This window comes from Engystomops pustulosus, chromosome 2, assembly GCF_040894005.1.
Source record: "Engystomops pustulosus chromosome 2, aEngPut4.maternal, whole genome shotgun sequence".
Lineage (NCBI taxonomy): Eukaryota > Metazoa > Chordata > Amphibia > Anura > Leptodactylidae > Engystomops > Engystomops pustulosus.
Genome location: NC_092412.1, coordinates 261,201,989 through 261,220,061, shown reverse-complemented (window position 1 = coordinate 261,220,061; position 18,073 = coordinate 261,201,989). Strand labels below are relative to the sequence as shown.

The 18,073-nt window shown below is 53.3% G+C and overlaps 1 protein-coding gene across 1 annotated transcript; it reads left to right on the top strand.

The window, feature by feature from the left end:
• Window positions 1–805: 805 nt before the first annotated feature.
• On the top strand, window positions 806–14,379 carry LOC140117113 (cystatin-A-like). Its single transcript, XM_072133548.1, has 3 exons — window positions 806–1,117; window positions 3,485–3,577; window positions 14,251–14,379. Exons 1-3 carry the CDS (start codon window positions 986–988, stop codon window positions 14,377–14,379), a joined length of 354 nt encoding a protein of 117 aa, XP_071989649.1. The 5' UTR covers window positions 806–985.
• Window positions 14,380–18,073: the final 3,694 nt, after the last annotated feature.

Genomic DNA, 18,073 nt, shown 5'->3' with positions numbered 1-18,073 from the left:
AGGGAGACATGTTGGGTTTAGTGATTGTTGTGTCTGGTTAGGTTACTCTGGGTTATAGAACGGGGGTGATTATTCCACATCAGGGTCTGTCACAACATTAAGATATTAACCCCTTAAAATAGCTGTGGCAGAACAATGCACCCGAGATGTGGAGCCCCAGTGACTGCGTAACCTTCCTGTCTACTGGGGAGGATACGTTGTAGGTACCAGCGTGGGGAAGGTAAGTTATGGGGGGCATTGGGATATACTCTATTATTGGGGTCTCCTCATTATGAACATCTAATACAGAGAAGGGATCCAGTCCCTCTGTATAATCACAATGATGTCTCCTGGACAAAACACTGCGCCAGATGGATGTGCATCGGTAAGAAACCCCGCCCACTTGTACACTATAACCGACCGGGCAGGGGCAATAGATCTGCAGAATTCCTCAAACCGCTTCCGTCTGTGATTTTATATATTATGTGAAAAGTTTTCAGGAGAAGACTTGGGATTATTCATGTAATAAGTACACAGGACGACTTCACACGTAGTAACACGTGGCAGGGGGACCAGGTCATCCGTGGCATCAGCTGCACAACACGTGGCACCTACAAGCCATAAGATTTACTGCCCATTGTGTGACTGCGCCCAAACATTGCAGGGAGAAGGTTCTTGTTAACCCATTCACCATCTTCACCTGCTCAGTACACGACCCGGAGATCAGAACCCGGAGAAGTCCTGTTACACAGCGCCACATCCGTCTGCAGAACCCGGCAGGAGGATTTATCTGCAACCAGCACCAAGAGTCTGAGCCCTTCTGTACCTGAGAACTGCCAAAGGACGGAACCACATGGACCCGGACCCAGGACAGAGCCACATGTTACCCTGCAGAAGGCAATGGGTGACCAGAGATCAGATCCCCCTCCCCCCATTGTTGGTGCACGTGGATATATAATCAGGTGAGGATGATCGCAGGGTGAAGCCCTCAGAGCTTGCACTCACAATGGCCGCCCTGCACTTAGCATCATTATTTATGGCTGCGGTTATCTCCCATCACTGTACCTATGGATTCAAGTATGAACACATTGAACACGGGCTGCAGGCGAGCCTCCCCATACAGACGCACGCAAACGAGGTGAGTGACGCCAAACACTATCCGCTTGTTACTGGGTCTACACGTGGGACCACCAGGGCCACCCGAGGACCTTACTAAGGAGAATGACCACTGCTAATTGTAGTGTAATACATGTGTATATCTGTAACCCCCGATGGGGGTGGGGGTTTATAAAGTTACACTGCACCAGATCTGCGCAGCACCAGGAATCTGCCAGCGTCCGGGAGCGTCACATTCACGTGTCACTTACTGTTGGTAGATGGAGTTTTCACGACCTTTCTACAGGTTGATAAATCTGCCACAATGATTGAGTTTTTTTCTTTCAATTAAAATAATCTTTATTTTCTTTTGACAAACAATATAATACAAAAAAAAGACAAAAAATGCAGAAAATAAAAAAAAACATCATAAGCCGTAATTACCCCAAGTTTTTTATTCCTCCTACACACCTGATTACCCCTCCCAAGCCCACCCACATTCACCGGCAAGAGGGGAACAAAGACAACGAAAAAAAAGCAAAGTAAAGATATAAGAAGCAAACAAAAACAAAGTAGAGTAAAATAAAATAAAATAATTAAATACAAAGAAAAAAGTCCGGATTTCCCATGTATTGAATTAACCACAATTAACACTGGAATTTATTTTCATATTTCTTAATTTTCTGGGGGGTTTCAGTCTCCCCCTCTCGGGTAATTTGCACCTTAGTCTGAGGATTGCGCTATGAGGATCTTACTGATCACTTTGAAGTCTTCTGTGTAACAATTTGGCTACAATGTTTGCGCCTTTGTGCAGATCTGTGAGATCTCCTGTCTCTTTCTTTCTTTAGTATCTGTATAATAATATATAATATAATATTTGTCTTATCTGTGAATACGAAACCCTAAACATCTTCTCCAAAAGTTGGAGAGTAATCGGTGCTTGGAGCGTTTCTTTTTCTGCAGGTGACATCTGTGAAAAGTCGGTGTCACTCAGATAATCGCCTCGTTCCCTATCAGTTATATAGTTGCTGAACACGACTGAGAACTTCTGACTCTGATCCTAAAATATTTGTCTATGTTTTACTTATTAATGAACTAATTGAGAATTCCAGGTCATGGAAAAGTGTCTGGACCTCAATAGATGCCCCCCCGCCCCACATACTGCAGTTATAGCAAATATATTAGTTATTTAGTATCTTCTGGCATCTGGGTAGATTCAACACTTCTTTCAGCGTAAGTGATGACCACCCAAGCCATGGGGGGGGGGGGGTGTCACCATCTCACTGGTCTGATATCTATAGTAGTTGTTTCTTAAGGACAACCTGTCACCACATGTGTTCCCACAGAGCCCGATAATCTAAAGAACATTTTCCTTTTAGCTAAAATCAATTTCTTTTACATCTCCATAAAATCCACTTCCTTATCTTCCTGGCTGTTAGTCGGAGCGGCCGTGTCCTGCTCTGCCAAGTCCTGAAACTCCTCTCCATGTCCCATGGCTCCTTCTCACCATTCAGAACTTCATGTTATGTGACCAGGGTGATGTAATCTAAGGTCCTTTACCCACTAACATTTGCAGAATCTACCCCACGTATATGTCTGATCTCATGAAATCACAGCAGCCTCCATAGAGGATGGAGAGTAGTAGAAGTCCACGGAGGCTGCTGTGATTTCATGAGATCAGACATATACGTGGGGTAGATTCTGCAATTGTTAGTGGGTAAAGGACCTTAGATGAAATCACATGAAATGAAGTTCTGAATTAGGAATTTGATTTGGCTGGATGCCTGGTTAGATAACAAAGTTGATTTTATGGGGATGTGGGGGAAACTATTTGTAGCTTAACCCTACCAGGGGTTGTATGGGGAGAGCACACGGGCTGAGCACTCTCCATACACAGCGGGTGTCAGCTGTATAATACAGCTGACACCTGCCTGTTACCGCCACGGTCAGTGCAGGCAATGCTTGCACTGAAGTGCCATGGTCCGGTTCACCTAACTTACCATTCAATGGGTGCCGCCATCTTGGATGGCTGATCGCCGCCCCCCTGGATACAAAAAAACAAAAAAGGGCTGAGTCCTGAAGAGGTTAAATAAGGGCATTCAATTAGTAGGACTCTATGGGGTCCTGTCACTGGCTGTAACATTACAGAGGCTCGTACAATGGATAATATTTCAGAACCTAAAACCTGAGAGACCTGTGTGGGTCACACTGGTGCCGCCCCTTTCATTAGCCCCTCCCGGAGACCCGTGGGGGAGGGGGATTTTTACGTGTAACATTACAGCATGAAGGTGCAGGAAGTGTTTTCTTACTTTTCTTCTTCGTTGTAATTCTGGTTCTGTGTCATTGGTCCAATGTGCCGACCTTCATCCAGAAAACTTTCTGTTTTTTCCTTTGTTCTTTGTATCATCAGGTAAAAAAGGAGTTTTTGGAAAAATCGAAGATTGTGGCGACAAAATACGAAGCCAAAAGATACAAAATGACCAAAAAATTCTTAGAAATCTCAGTAAGTGACGTCCATTATGTATCCGGGTCCCAGTAGTCGCAGAGATAATGTGGGGGGTCCGGGAGGGGGGGATGAAGAAACAGTAATTAGGGCCCCCACCCCTTCAGTGACCAGGGACCAATTCCACAGGAACAATTATCTCCAGGCACCGGTAAAGGAGGGGGTGGGGTGGGGGGGGGGATAAATTAAAGTTTGAGTCCCAACCTAACCCCAGCCCCCTGTGTAGGAATCTTTCCTGCAACCTGCCCCTATTCCTGCAGTATACCCCCACTTATATTGCCCCCATTCCTGCAGTATACCCCCACTTATATTGCCCCCATTCCTGCAGTATACCCCCACTTATATTGCCCCCTTTCCAGTAGCATGCCCCCCACACTTATATTGCCCCCTTTCCAGTAGCATGCCCCCCCACTTATATTGCCCCCTTTCCAGTAGCATGCCCCCACTTATATTGCCCCCTTTCCAGTAGCATGCCCCCCCACTTATATTGCCCCCTTTCCATTAGCATACTCCCACTTATATTGCCCCTTTTCCAGTAGCATACTCCCACTTATATTGCCCCCTTTCCAGTAGCATGCCCCCCACTTATATTGCCCCCTTTCCAGTAGCATGCCCCCCACTTATATTGCCCCCTTTCCAGTAGCATGCCCCCCACTTATATTGCCCCCTTTCCAGTAGCATGCCCCCCACTTATATTGCCCCCTTTCCAGTAGCATACTCCCACTTATATTGCCCCCTTTCCAGTAGCATGCCCCCACTTATATTGCCCCCTTTCCTGTAGTATGCCCCCCACTTATATTGCCCCCTTTCCAGTAGCATGCCCCCCACTTATATTGCCCCCTTTCCAGTAGCATGCCCCCCACTTATATTGCCCCCTTTCCAGTAGCATGCCCCCCACTTATATTGCCCCCTTTCCAGTAGCATACTCCCACTTATATTGCCCCCTTTCCAGTAGCATGCCCCCCACTTATATTGCCCCCTTTCCAGTAGCATGCCCCCCACTTATATTGCCCCCTTTCCAGTAGCATGCCCCCCACTTATATTGCCCCCTTTCCAGTAGCATACTCCCACTTATATTGCCCCCTTTCCAGTAGCATGCCCCCACTTATATTGCCCCCTTTCCTGTAGTATGCCCCCCACTTATATTGCCCCCTTTCCAGTAGCATGCCCCCCACTTATATTGCCCCCTTTCCAGTAGCATACTCCCACTTATATTGCCCCCTTTCCAGTAGCATGCCCCCACTTATATTGCCCCCTTTCCAGTAGCATACTCCCACTTATATTGCCCCCTTTCCAGTAGCATGCCCCCACTTATATTGCCCCCTTTCCTGTAGTATGCCCCCCACTTATATTGCCCCCTTTCCAGTAGCATGCCCCCCACTTATATTGCCCCCTTTCCAGTAGCATGCCCCCACTTATATTGCCCCCTTTCCAGTAGCATGCCCCCCACTTATATTGCCCCCTTTCCAGTAGCATGCCCCCACTTATATTGCCCCCTTTCCAGTAGCATGCCCCCCACTTATTTTGCCCCCTTTCCAGTAGCATGCCCATAATCCCATAATCCCTGTTGCTCCCCCCCCCCCCCAGCAGTCGCTCCTCTCTCGTGGCTGTGCCGGCGGATTTGCTGTCAGGCCGGATGTGGTGACATCATCACCGGAGGAAAGGAGGGAAGAGAGATCTGCTGCAGGGGAATGGGCAATGAATGAGCCACACCTCTGGGCCAGGAGTCACGTAGCCTGGTGTGTGGGGCCCTGCTACACTAGGGGGCGCTCTGTAATAACCCAATGTGACATATAGAGGGCCCCCCCCATGCAGTCTGTCACCTGTCCCTCTGTGTCCCCTCCTGTCACCTGTCCCTCTGTGTCTCCTCCTTTCACCTCTCCCTCTGTGTCCCCTCCTGTCACCTGTCCCTCTGTGTCCCCTCCTGTCACCTGTCCCTCTGTGTCCCCTCCTGTCACCTGTCCCTCTGTGTCCCCTCCTGTCACCTGTCCCTCTGTGTCTCCTCCTGTCACCTGTCCCTCTGTGTCCCCTCCTGTCACCTGTCCCTCTGTGTCCCCTCCTGTCACCTGTCCCTCTGTGTCCCCTCCTGTCACCTGTCTCTCTGTGTCTCCTCCTGTCACCTGTCCCTCTGTGTCTCCTCCTGTCACCTGTCCCTCTGTGTCCCCTCCTGTCACCTGTCCCTCTGTGTCCCCTCCTGTCACCTGTCCCTCTGTGTCTCCCCCTGTCACCTGTCCCTCTGTGTCTCCTCCTGTCACCTGTCCCTCTGTGTCTCCTCCTGTCACCTGTCCCTCTGTGTCCCCTCCTGTCACCTGTCCCTCTGTGTCCCCTCCTGTCACCTGTCCCTCTGTGTCTCCTCCTGTCCTGTCACCTGTCCCTCTGTGCCCCCTCCTGTCACCTGTCCCTCTGTGTCTCCTCCTGTCACCTGTCCCTCTGTGTCCCCTCCTGTCACCTGTCCCTCTGTGTCTCCTCCTGTCCTGTCACCTGTCCCTCTGTGTCCCCTCCTGTCACCTGTCCCTCTGTGTCTCCTCCTGTCACCTGCCCTCTGTGTCCCCTCCTGTCACCTGTCCCTCTGTGTCTCCTCCTGTCACCTGTCCCTCTGTTTCCCCTCCTGTCACCTGTCCCTCTGTGTCCCCTCCTGTCACCTGTCCCTCTGTGTCCCCTCCTGTCACCTGTCCCTCTGTGTCTCCTCCTGTCACCTGTCCCTCTGTGTCTCCTCCTGTCACCTGTCCCTCTGTGTCCCCTCCTGTCACCTGTCCCTCTGTGTCCCCTCCTGTCACCTGTCCCTCTGTGTCCCCTCCTGTCACCTGTCCCTCTGTGTCTCCTCCTGTCCTGTCACCTGTCCCTCTGTGTCTCCTCCTGTCACCTGTCCCTCTGTGTCCCCCCATGTAGCCTGTCACCTGTCCCTCTGTGTCCCCTCCTGTCACCTGTCCCTCTGTGTCTCCTCCTGTCACCTGTCCCTCTGTGTCTCCTCCTGTCACCTGTCCCCCTGTGTCTCCTCCTGTCACCTGTCCCTCTGTGTCTCCTCCTGTCACCTGTCCCTCTGTGTCTCCTCCTGTCACCTGTCCCTCTGTGTCTCCTCCTGTCACCTGTCCCTCTGTGTCCCCTCCTGTCACCTGTCCCTCTGTGTCTCCTCCTGTCACCTGTCCCTCTGTGCCCCCTCCTGTCACCTGTCCCTCTGTGTCTCCTCCTGTCACCTGTCCCTCTGTGTCCCCCCATGTAGCCTGTCACCTGTCCCTCTGTGTCCCCTCCTGTCACCTGTCCCTCTGTGTCTCCTCCTGTCACCTGTCCCTCTGTGTCTCCTCCTGTCACCTGTCCCTCTGTGTCCCCTCCTGTCACCTGTCCCTCTGTGTCTCCTCCTGTCACCTGTCCCTCTGTGCCCCCTCCTGTCACCTGTCCCTCTGTGTCTCCTCCTGTCACCTGTCCCTCTGTGTCTCCTCCTGTCACCTGTCCCTCTGTGTCCCCTCCTGTCACCTGTCCCTCTGTGTCTCCTCCTGTCCTGTCACCTGTCCCTCTGTGTCTCCTCCTGTCACCTGTCCCTCTGTGTCTCCTCCTGTCCTGTCACCTGTCCCTCTGTCTCCCCTCCTGTCACCTGTCCCTCTGTGTGCCCTCCTGTCACCTGTCCCTCTGTGTCTCCTCCTGTCACCCGTCCCTCTGTGTCCCCCCATGCAGCCTGTCACCTGTCCCTCTGTGTCCCCTCCTGTCACCTGTCCCTCTGTGTCTCCTCCTGTCACCTGTCCCTCTGTGTCCCCTCCTGTCACCTGTCCCTCTGTGTCCCCTCCTGTCACCTGTCCCTCTGTGTCCACTCCTGTCACCTGTCCCTCTGTGTCCCCTCCCCTCCTGTCCCTCTGTCTCCCCTCCTGTCACCTGTCCCTCTGTGTCCCCTCCTGTCACCTGTCCCTCTGTGTCTCCTCCTGTCACCCGTCCCTCTGTGTCCCCCCATGCAGCCTGTCACCTGTCCCTCTGTGTCCCCTCCTGTCACCTGTCCCTCTGTGTCTCCTCCTGTCACCTGTCCCTCTGTGTCCCCTCCAGTCACCTGTCCCTCTGTGTCCCCTCCTGTCACCTGTCCCTCTGTGTCCCCTCCTGTCACCTGCCCCTCTGTGTCTCCTCCTGTCACCCGTCCCTCTGTGTCCCCCCATGCAGCCTGTCACCTGTCCCTCTGTGTCTCCTCCTGTCACCTGTCCCTCTGTGTCTCCTCCTGTCACCTGTCCCTCTGTGTCCCCTCCTGTCACCTGTCCCTCTGTCTCCCCTCCTGTCACCTGTCCCTCTGTGCCCCCTCCTGTCACCTGTCCCTCTGTGTCTCCTCCTGTCACCTGTCCCTCTGTGTCTCCTCCTGTCACCTGTCCCTCTGTGTCCCCTCCTGTCACCTGTCCCTCTGTGTCCCCTCCTGTCACCTGTCCCTCTGTCTCCCCTCCTGTCACCTGTCCCTCTGTCTCCCCTCCTGTCACCTGTCCCTCTATGTCCCCTCCTGACACCTGTCCCTCTGTGTCCCCTCCTGTCACCTGTCCCTCTGTGTCTCCTCCTGTCACCTGTCCCTCTGTCTCCCCTCCTGTCACCTGTCCCTCTGTGTCTCCTCCTGTCACCTGTCCCTCTGTGTCTCCTCCTGTCACCTGTCCCTCTGTCTCCCCTCCTGTCACCTGTCCCTCTGTGTCCCCTCCTGTCACCTGTCCCCCTGTGTCCCCTCCTGTCACCTGTCCCTCTGTCTCCCCTCCTGTCACCTGTCCCTCTGTGTCTCCTCCTGTCACCTGCCCCTCTGTGTCTCCTCCTGTCACCTGTCCCTCTGTCTCCTCTCCTGTCACCTGTCCCTCTGTGTCTCCTCCTGTCACCTGTCCCTCTGTGTCTCCTCCTGTCACCTGTCCCTCTGTGTCCCCTCCTGTCACCTGTCCCTCTGTGTCCCCTCCTGTCACCTGTCCCTCTGTGTCTCCTCCTGTCACCTGTCCCTCTGTGTCCCCTCCTGTCACCTGTCCCTCTGTGTCTCCTCCTGTCACCTGTCCCTCTGTTTCCCCTCCTGTCACCTGTCCCTCTGTGTCCCCTCCTGTCACCTGTCCCTCTGTGTCCCCTCCTGTCACCTGTCCCTCTGTGTCTCCTCCTGTCACCTGTCCCTCTGTGTCTCCTCCTGTCACCTGTCCCTCTGTGTCCCCTCCTGTCACCTGTCCCTCTGTGTCCCCTCCTGTCACCTGTCCCTCTGTGTCCCCTCCTGTCACCTGTCCCTCTGTGTCTCCTCCTGTCCTGTCACCTGTCCCTCTGTGTCTCCTCCTGTCACCTGTCCCTCTGTGTCTCCTCCTGTCCTGTCACCTGTCCCTCTGTGTCCCCTCCTGTCACCTGTCCCTCTGTGTCTCCTCCTGTCCTGTCACCTGTCCCTCTGTGTCCCCTCCTGTCACCTGTCCCTCTGTGTCTCCTCCTGTCACCTGTCCCTCTGTGTCTCCTCCTGTCACCTGTCCCTCTGTGTCCCCTCCTGTCACCTGTCCCTCTGTGTCTCCTCCTGTCACCTGTCCCTCTGTGCCCCCTCCTGTCACCTGTCCCTCTGTGTCTCCTCCTGTCACCTGTCCCTCTGTGTCTCCTCCTGTCACCTGTCCCTCTGTGTCCCCTCCTGTCACCTGTCCCTCTGTGTCTCCTCCTGTCCTGTCACCTGTCCCTCTGTGTCTCCTCCTGTCACCTGTCCCTCTGTGTCTCCTCCTGTCCTGTCACCTGTCCCTCTGTCTCCCCTCCTGTCACCTGTCCCTCTGTGTCCCCTCCTGTCACCTGTCCCTCTGTGTCTCCTCCTGTCACCCGTCCCTCTGTGTCCCCCCATGCAGCCTGTCACCTGTCCCTCTGTGTCCCCTCCTGTCACCTGTCCCTCTGTGTCTCCTCCTGTCACCTGTCCCTCTGTGTCCCCTCCTGTCACCTGTCCCTCTGTGTCCCCTCCTGTCACCTGTCCCTCTGTGTCTCCTCCTTTCACCTGTCCCTCTGTGTCCCCTCCCCTCCTGTCCCTCTGTGTCCCCTCCTGTCCTGTCACCTGTCCCTCTGTGTCCCCTCCTGTCACCTGTCCCTCTGTGTCCCCTCCTGTCACCTGCCCCTCTGTGTCTCCTCCTGTCACCCGTCCCTCTGTGTCCCCCCATGCAGCCTGTCACCTGTCCCTCTGTGTCTCCTCCTGTCACCTGTCCCTCTGTGTCTCCTCCTGTCACCTGTCCCTCTGTGTCCCCTCCTGTCACCTGTCCCTCTGTCTCCCCTCCTGTCACCTGTCCCTCTGTGTCTCCTCCTGTCACCTGTCCCTCTGTGTCTCCTCCTGTCACCTGTCCCTCTGTGTCCCCTACTGTCACCTGTCCCTCTGTGTCCCCTCCTGTCACCTGTCCCTCTGTCTCCCCTCCTGTCACCTGTCCCTCTGTCTCCCCTCCTGTCACCTGTCCCTCTATGTCCCCTCCTGACACCTGTCCCTCTGTGTCCCCTCCTGTCACCTGTCCCTCTGTGTCCCCTCCTGTCACCTGTCCCTCTGTCTCCCCTCCTGTCACCTGTCCCTCTGTGTCCCCTCCTGTCACCTGTCCCTCTGTGTCTCCTCCTGTCACCTGTCCCTCTGTCTCCCCTCCTGTCACCTGTCCCTCTGTGTCTCCTCCTGTCACCTGTCCCTCTGTGTCTCCTCCTGTCACCTGTCCCTCTGTCTCCCCTCCTGTCACCTGTCCCTCTGTGTCCCCTCCTGTCACCTGTCCCTCTGTGTCTCCTCCTGTCACCTGTCCCTCTGTGTCCCCTCCTGTCACCTGTCCCTCTGTGTCCCCTCCTGTCACCTGTCCCTCTGTGTCTCCTCCTGTCACCTGTCCCTCTGTGTCCCCTCCTGTCCTGTCACCTGTCCCTCTGTGTCCCCTCCTGTCACCTGTCCCTCTGTCTCCCCTCCTGTCACCTGTCCCTCTGTGTCCCCTCCTGTCACCTGTCCCTCTGTGTCTCCTCCTGTCACCTGTCCCTCTGTGTCCCCTCCTGTCACCTGTCCCCCTGTGTCCCCTCCTGTCACCTGTCCCTCTGTCTCCCCTCCTGTCACCTGTCCCTCTGTGTCTCCTCCTGTCACCTGCCCCTCTGTGTCTCCTCCTGTCACCTGTCCCTCTGTGTCTCCTCCTGTCACCTGTCCCTCTGTGTCCCCTCCTGTCACCTGTCCCTCTGTGTCCCCTCCTGTCACCTGTCCCTCTGTGTCTCCTCCTGTCACCTGTCCCTCTGTGTCTCCTCCTGTCACCTGTCCCTCTGTGTCCCCTCCTGTCACCTGTCCCTCTGTGTCCCCTCCTGTCACCTGTCCCTCTGTGTCTCCTCCTGTCACCTGTCCCTCTGTGTCTCCTCCTGTCACCTGTCCCTCTGTGTCCCTTCCTGTCACCTGTCCCTCTGTGTCTCCTCCTGTCACCTGTCCCTCTGTGTCCCCTCCTGTCACCTGTCCCTCTGTGCCCCCTCCTATCACCTGTCCCTCTGTGTCCCCTCCTGTCACCTGTCCCTCTGTGTCTCCTCCTGTCACCTGTCCCTCTGTGTCCCCTCCTGTCACCTGTCCCTCTGTGTCCCTTCCTGTCACCTGTCCCTCTGTGTTTCCTCCTGTCACCTGTCCCTCTGTGTCTCCTCCTGTCACCTGTCCCTCTGTGTCCCCTCCTGACCTGTCACCTGTCCCTCTGTGTCTCCTCCTGTCACCTGTCCCTCTGTGTCCCCTCCTGTCACCTGTCCCTCTGTGTCTCCTCCTGTCACCTGTCCCTCTGTGTCCCCTCCTGTCACCTGTCCCTCTGTGTCCCCTCCTGTCACCTGTCCCTCTGTGTCTCCTCCTGTCACCTGTCCCTCTGTGTCCCCTCCTGTCACCTGTCCCTCTGTGTCTCCTCCTGTCCTGTCCCTCTGTGTCTCCTCCTGTCACCTGTCCCTCTGTGTCTCCTCCTGTCACCCGTCCCTCTGTGTCCCCTCCTGTCCTGTCACCTGTCCCTCTGTGTCTCCTCCTGTCACCTGTCCCTCTGTGTCCCCTCCTGTCACCTGTCCCTCTGTGTCCCCTCCTGTCACCTGTCCCTCTGTGTCCCCTCCTATCACCTGTCCCTCTGTGCCCCCTCCTGTCACCTGTCCCTCTGTGCCTCCTCCTGTCACCTGTCCCTCTGTGTCTCCTCCTGTCACCTGTCCCTCTGTGTCTCCTCCTGTCACCTGTCCCTCTGTGTCCCCTCCTATCACCTGTCCCTCTTCTGTCCCCTCCTGTCACCTGTCCCTCTGTGTCTCCTCCTGTCACCTGTCCCTCTGTGTCCCCTCCTGTCACCTGTCCCTCTGTGTCCCCTCCTGTCACCTGTCCCTCTGTGTCTCCTCCTGTCACCTGTCCCTCTGTGTCCCCTCCTGTCACCTGTCCCTCTGTGTCTCCTCCTGTCACCTGTCCCTCTGTGTCTCCTCCTGTCACCTGTCCCCCTGTGTCCCCTCCTGTCACCTGTCCCTCTGTGTCCCCTCCTGTCACCTGTCCCTCTGTGTCTCCTCCTGTCACCTGTCCCTCTATCTCCCCTCCTGTCACCTGTCCCTCTGTGTCTCCTCCTGTCACCTGTCCCTCTGTGTCCCCTCCTGTCACCTGTCCCTCTGTGTCCCCTCCTGTCACCTGTCCCTCTGTGTCCCCTCCTGTCACCTGTCCCTCTATCTCCCCTCCTGTCACCTGTCCCTCTATCTCCCCTCCTGTCACCTGTCCCTCTGTGTCTCCTCCTGTCACCTGTCCCTCTGTCTCTCCTCCTGTCACCTGTCCCTCTGTGTCCCCTCCTGTCACCTGTCCCTCTGTGTCTCCTCCTGTCACCTGTCCCTCTGTGTCTCCTCCTGGCACCTGTCCCTCTGTGTCCCCTCCTGTCACCTGTCCCTCTGTGTCTCCTCCTGTCACCTGTCCCTCTGTGTCTCCTCCTGTCACCTGTCCCTCTGTGTCTCCTCCTGGCACCTGTCCCTCTGTGTCCCCTCCTGGCACCTGTCCCTCTGTGTCCCCTCCTGTCACCTGTCCCTCTGTGTCCCCTCCTGTCCTGTCACCTGTCCCTCTGTGTCCCCTCCTGTCACCTGTCCCTCTGTGTCCCCTCCTGGCACCTGTCCCTCTGTGTCCCCTCCTGTCACCTGTCCCTCTGTGTCCCCTCCTGTCACCTGTCCCTCTGTGTCTCCTCCTGTCACCTGTCCCTCTGTGTCCCCTCCTGTCACCTGTCCCTCTGTGTCTCCTCCTGTCACCTGTCCCTCTGTGTCTCCTCCTGTCACCTGTCCCTCTGTCTCTCCTCCTGTCACCTGTCCCTCTGTGTCCTCCTGTCACCTGTCCCTCTGTGTCCCCTACTGTCCTGTCACATGTCCCTCTGTGTCCCCTCCTGTCCTGTCACCTGTCCCTCTGTGTCTCCTCCTGTCACCTGTCCCTCTGTGTCTCCTCCTGTCACCTGTCCCTCTGTGTCCCCTTCTGACACCTGTCCCTCTGTGTCTCCTCCTGTCACCTGTCCCTCTGTCTCTCCTCCTGTCACCTGTCCCTCTGTGTCCTCCTGTCACCTGTCCCTCTGTGTCCCCTCCTGTCCTGTCACATGTCCCTCTGTGTCCCCTCCTGTCCTGTCACCTGTCCCTCTGTGTCTCCTCCTGTCACCTGTCCCTCTGTGTCTCCTCCTGTCACCTGTCCCTCTGTGTCCCCTTCTGACACCTGTCCCTCTGTGTCTCCTCCTGTCACCTGTCCCTCTGTGTCCCCTCCTGTCACCTGTCCCTCTGTGTCCCCTCCTGTCACCTGTCCCTCTGTGTCCCCTCCTGTCACCTGTCCCTCTGTGTCCCCTCCTGTCACCTGTCCCTCTGTGTCTCCTCCTGTCACCTGTCCCTCTGTGTCTCCTCCTGTCACCTGTCCCTCTGTGTCCCCTCCTGTCACCTGTCCCTCTGTGTCTCCTCCTGTCACCTGTCCCTCTGTGTCTCCTCCTGTCACCTGTCCCTCTGTGTCTCCTCCTGTCACCTGTCCCCCTGTGTCCCCTCCTGTCACCTGTCCCTCTGTGTCCCCTCCTGTCACCTGTCCCCCTGTGTCCCCTCCTGTCACCTGTCCCTCTGTGTCTCCTCCTGTCACCTGTCCCTCTGTGTCTCCTCCTGTCACCTGTCCCTCTGTGTCCCCTCCTGTCACCTGTCCCTCTGTGTCCCCTCCTGTCACCTGTCCCTCTGTGTCCTCTCCTGTCACCTGTCCCTCTGTGTCTCCTCCTGTCACCTGTCCCTCTGTGTCCCCTCCTGTCACCCGTCCCTCTGTGTCCTCTCCTGTCACCTGTCCCTCTGTGTCTCCTCCTGTCACCTGTCCCTCTGTGTCTCCTCCTGTCACCTGTCCCTCTGTGTCTCCTCCTGTCACCTGTCCCCCTGTGTCTCCTCCTGTCACCTGTACCTCTGTGTCCCCTCCTGACACCTGTCCCTCTGTGTCTCCTCCTGTCACCTGTCCCTCTGTGTCTCCTCCTGTCACCTGTCCCTCTGTGTCTCCTCCTGTCACCTGTCCCCCTGTGTCTCCTCCTGTCACCTGTACCTCTGTGTCCCCTCCTGACACCTGTCCCTCTGTGTCTCCTCCTGACACCTGTCCCTCTGTGTCTCCTCCTGTCACCTGTCCCTCTGTGTCTCCTCCTGTCACCTGTACCTCTGTGTCTCCTCCTGTCACCTGTCCCTCTGTGTCTCCTCCTGTCACCCGTCCCTCTGTGTCCCCTCCTGTCACCTGTCCCTCTGTGTCTCCTCCTGTCACCTGTCCCTCTGTCTCTCCCCAGGTGGATGTCGGAGGGGGGCGCTTCTGTCATTTGAAGATAAAAAAAGCTCCATTTTTTTTTGGCAAACAAATGAAGCTGGAGGACTACAAGTGCGGGAAGGGAAGGAACGATCCGCTCCATGTGTATTAGCCGGATCATCCAATAATGGACACGGATGGGAGCGGCCAATGATCCGGACCCGCCCACAGATCACAGAACGGACGAGAATCTTCTTATATAACAGAGGACAAAACATTCCTGTTAACCCTTTACCTGTAATTAAATGTTTCAATGTGAAGTAAAAATGAACGTTATAACGTCTCCGTGTCTGCGATATGTGAAGCTGCCGGGACAATATGGGGAGGTATTACATGAGGACTGGACTAAGGACCAGGTGATGCTGCACATAATACCACCCCAGACATTATAAATACCACAGTGCAGCACATATTACCACCCCAGACATTATAAATACCACAGTGCAGCACATAATACCACCCCAGACATTATAAATACCACAGTGCAGCACATAATACCACCCCAGACATTATAAATACCACAGTGCAGCACATATTACCACCCCAGGCATTATAAATACCATAGTGCAGCACATAACACCACCCCAGACATTATAAATACCATAGTGCAGCACATATTACCACCCCAGACATTATAAATACCATAGTGCAGCACATAATACCAACCAGACATTATAAATACCACAGTGCAGCACATAATACCACCCCAGGCATTATAAATACCACAGTGCAGCACATAATACCCCCCCAGACATTATAAACACCACAGTGCAGCACATAATACCCCCCCATACATTATAAACACCATAGTGCAGCACATAATACCCCCCCATACATTATAAACACCACAGTGCAGCACATAATACCACCCCAGACATTATAAACACCATAGTGCAGCACATAATACCACCCCAGACATTATAAATACCACAGTGCAGCACATAATACCACCCCAGACATTATAAATACCACAGTGCAGCACATAATACCACCCCAGACATTATAAATACCACAGTGCAGCACATAATACCACCCCAGACATTATAAATACCACAGTGCAGCACATAATACCACCCCAGACATTATAAATACCATAGTGCAGCACATAATACCACCCCAGACATTATAAATACCACAGTGCAGCACATAATACCCCCCCAGACATTATAAATACCGCAGTGCAGCACATAATACCACCCCAGACATTATAAACACCACAGTGCAGCACATAATACCCCCCAGACATTATAAATACCACAGTGCAGCACATAATACCCCCCCAGACATTATAAATACCACAGTGCAGCACATAATACCACCCCAGGCATTATAAATACCACAGTGCAGCACATAATACCACCCCAGGCATTATAAATACCACAGTGCAGCACATAATACCACCCCAGACATTATAAATACCATAGTGCAGCACATAATACCCCCCCAGACATTATAAATACCACAGTGCAGCACATAATACCACCCCAGACATTATAAACACCACAGTGCAGCACATAATACCCCCCCAGACATTATAAATACCACAGTGCTGCACATAATACCACCCCAGGCATAATAAATACCACAGTGCAGCACATAATACCACCCGAGGCATTATAAATACCACAGTGCAGCACATAATACCACCCCAGACATTATAAATACCATAGTGCAGCACATAATACCACCCCAGACATTATAAACACCACAGTGCAGCACATAATACCCCCCAGACATTATAAATACCACAGTGCAGCACATAATACCACCCCAGACATTATAAACACCACAGTGCTGCACATAATACCACCCCAGGCATAATAAATACCACAGTGCAGCACATAATACCACCCGAGGCATTATAAATACCACAGTGCAGCACATAATACCCCCCCAGACATTATAAACACCATAGTGCAGCACATAATACCACCCCAGACATTATAAATACCATAGTGCAGCACATAATACCACCCCAGACATTATAAACACCATAGTGCAGCACAAAATACCACCCCAGACATTATAAACACCATAGTGCAGCACATAATACCACCCCAGGCATTATAAATACCATAGTGCAGCATATAATACCACCCCAGGCATTATAAATACCACAGTGCAGCACATAATACCCCCCCATACATTATAAACACCATAGTGCAGCACATAATACCCCCCCATACATTATAAACACCATAGTGCAGCACATAATACCACCCCAGACATTATAAACACCACAGTGCAGCACATAATACCACCCCAGACATTATAAATACCACAGAGCAGCACATAATACCACCCCAGACATTATAAATACCACAGTGCAGCACATAATACCACCCCAGACATTATAAATACCACAGTGCAGCACATAATACCACCCCAGACATTATAAACACCACAGTGCAGCACATAATACCCCCCCAGACATTATAAATACCACAGTGCAGCACATAATACCACCCCAGACATTATAAATACCACAGTGCAGCACATAATACCCCCCCAGACATTATAAATACCACAGTGCAGCACATAATACCCCCCCAGACATTATAAATACCACAGTGCAGCACATAATACCCCCCCAGACATTATAAATACCACAGTGCAGCACATAATACCACCCCAGACATTATAAACACCACAGTGCAGCACATAATACCACCCGAGGCATTATAAATACCACAGTGCAGCACATAATACCACCCCAGACATTATAAACACCATAGTGCAGCACATAATACCACCCCAGACATTATAAATACCATAGTGCAGCACATAATACCACCCCAGGCATTATAAATACCACAGTGCAGCACATAATACCACCCCAGGCATTATAAATACCACAGTGCAGCACATAATACCACCCCAGGCATTATAAATACCACAGTGCAGCACATAATACCACCCCAGGCATTATAAATACCACAGTGCAGCACATAATACCCCCCCAGACATTATAAATACCACAGTGCAGCACATAATACCACCCCAGACATTATAAACACCACAGTGCAGCACATAATACCCCCCCAGACATTATAAATACCACAGTGCTGCACATAATACCACCCCAGGCATAATAAATACCACAGTGCAGCACATAATACCACCCGAGGCATTATAAATACCACAGTGCAGCACATAATACCACCCCAGACATTATAAATACCACAGTGCTGCACATAATACCACCCCAGGCATAATAAATACCACAGTGCAGCACATAATACCACCCAGACATTATAAATACCACAGTGCAGCACATAATACCCCCCCAGACATTATAAATACCACAGTGCAGCACATAATACCACCCCAGACATTATAAACACCACAGTGCAGCACATAATACCCCCCCAGACATTATAAATACCACAGTGCAGCACATAATACCACCCCAGACATTATAAATACCACAGTGCAGCACATAATACCACCCCAGACATTATAAATACCACAGTGCAGCACATAATACCAACCAGACATTATAAATACCACAGTGCAGCACATAATACCCCCCCAGACATTATAAACACCACAGTGCAGCACATAATACCCTCCCAGACATTATAAACACCATAGTGCAGCACATAATACCCCCCCAGACATTATAAATACCACAGTGCAGCACATAATACCACCCCAAACATTATAAATACCACAGTGCAGCACATAATACCAACCAGACATTATAAACACCATAGTGCAGCACATAATACCACCCCAGACATTATAAATACCACAGTGCAGCACATAATACCACCCCAGACATTATAAATACCATAGTGCAGCAC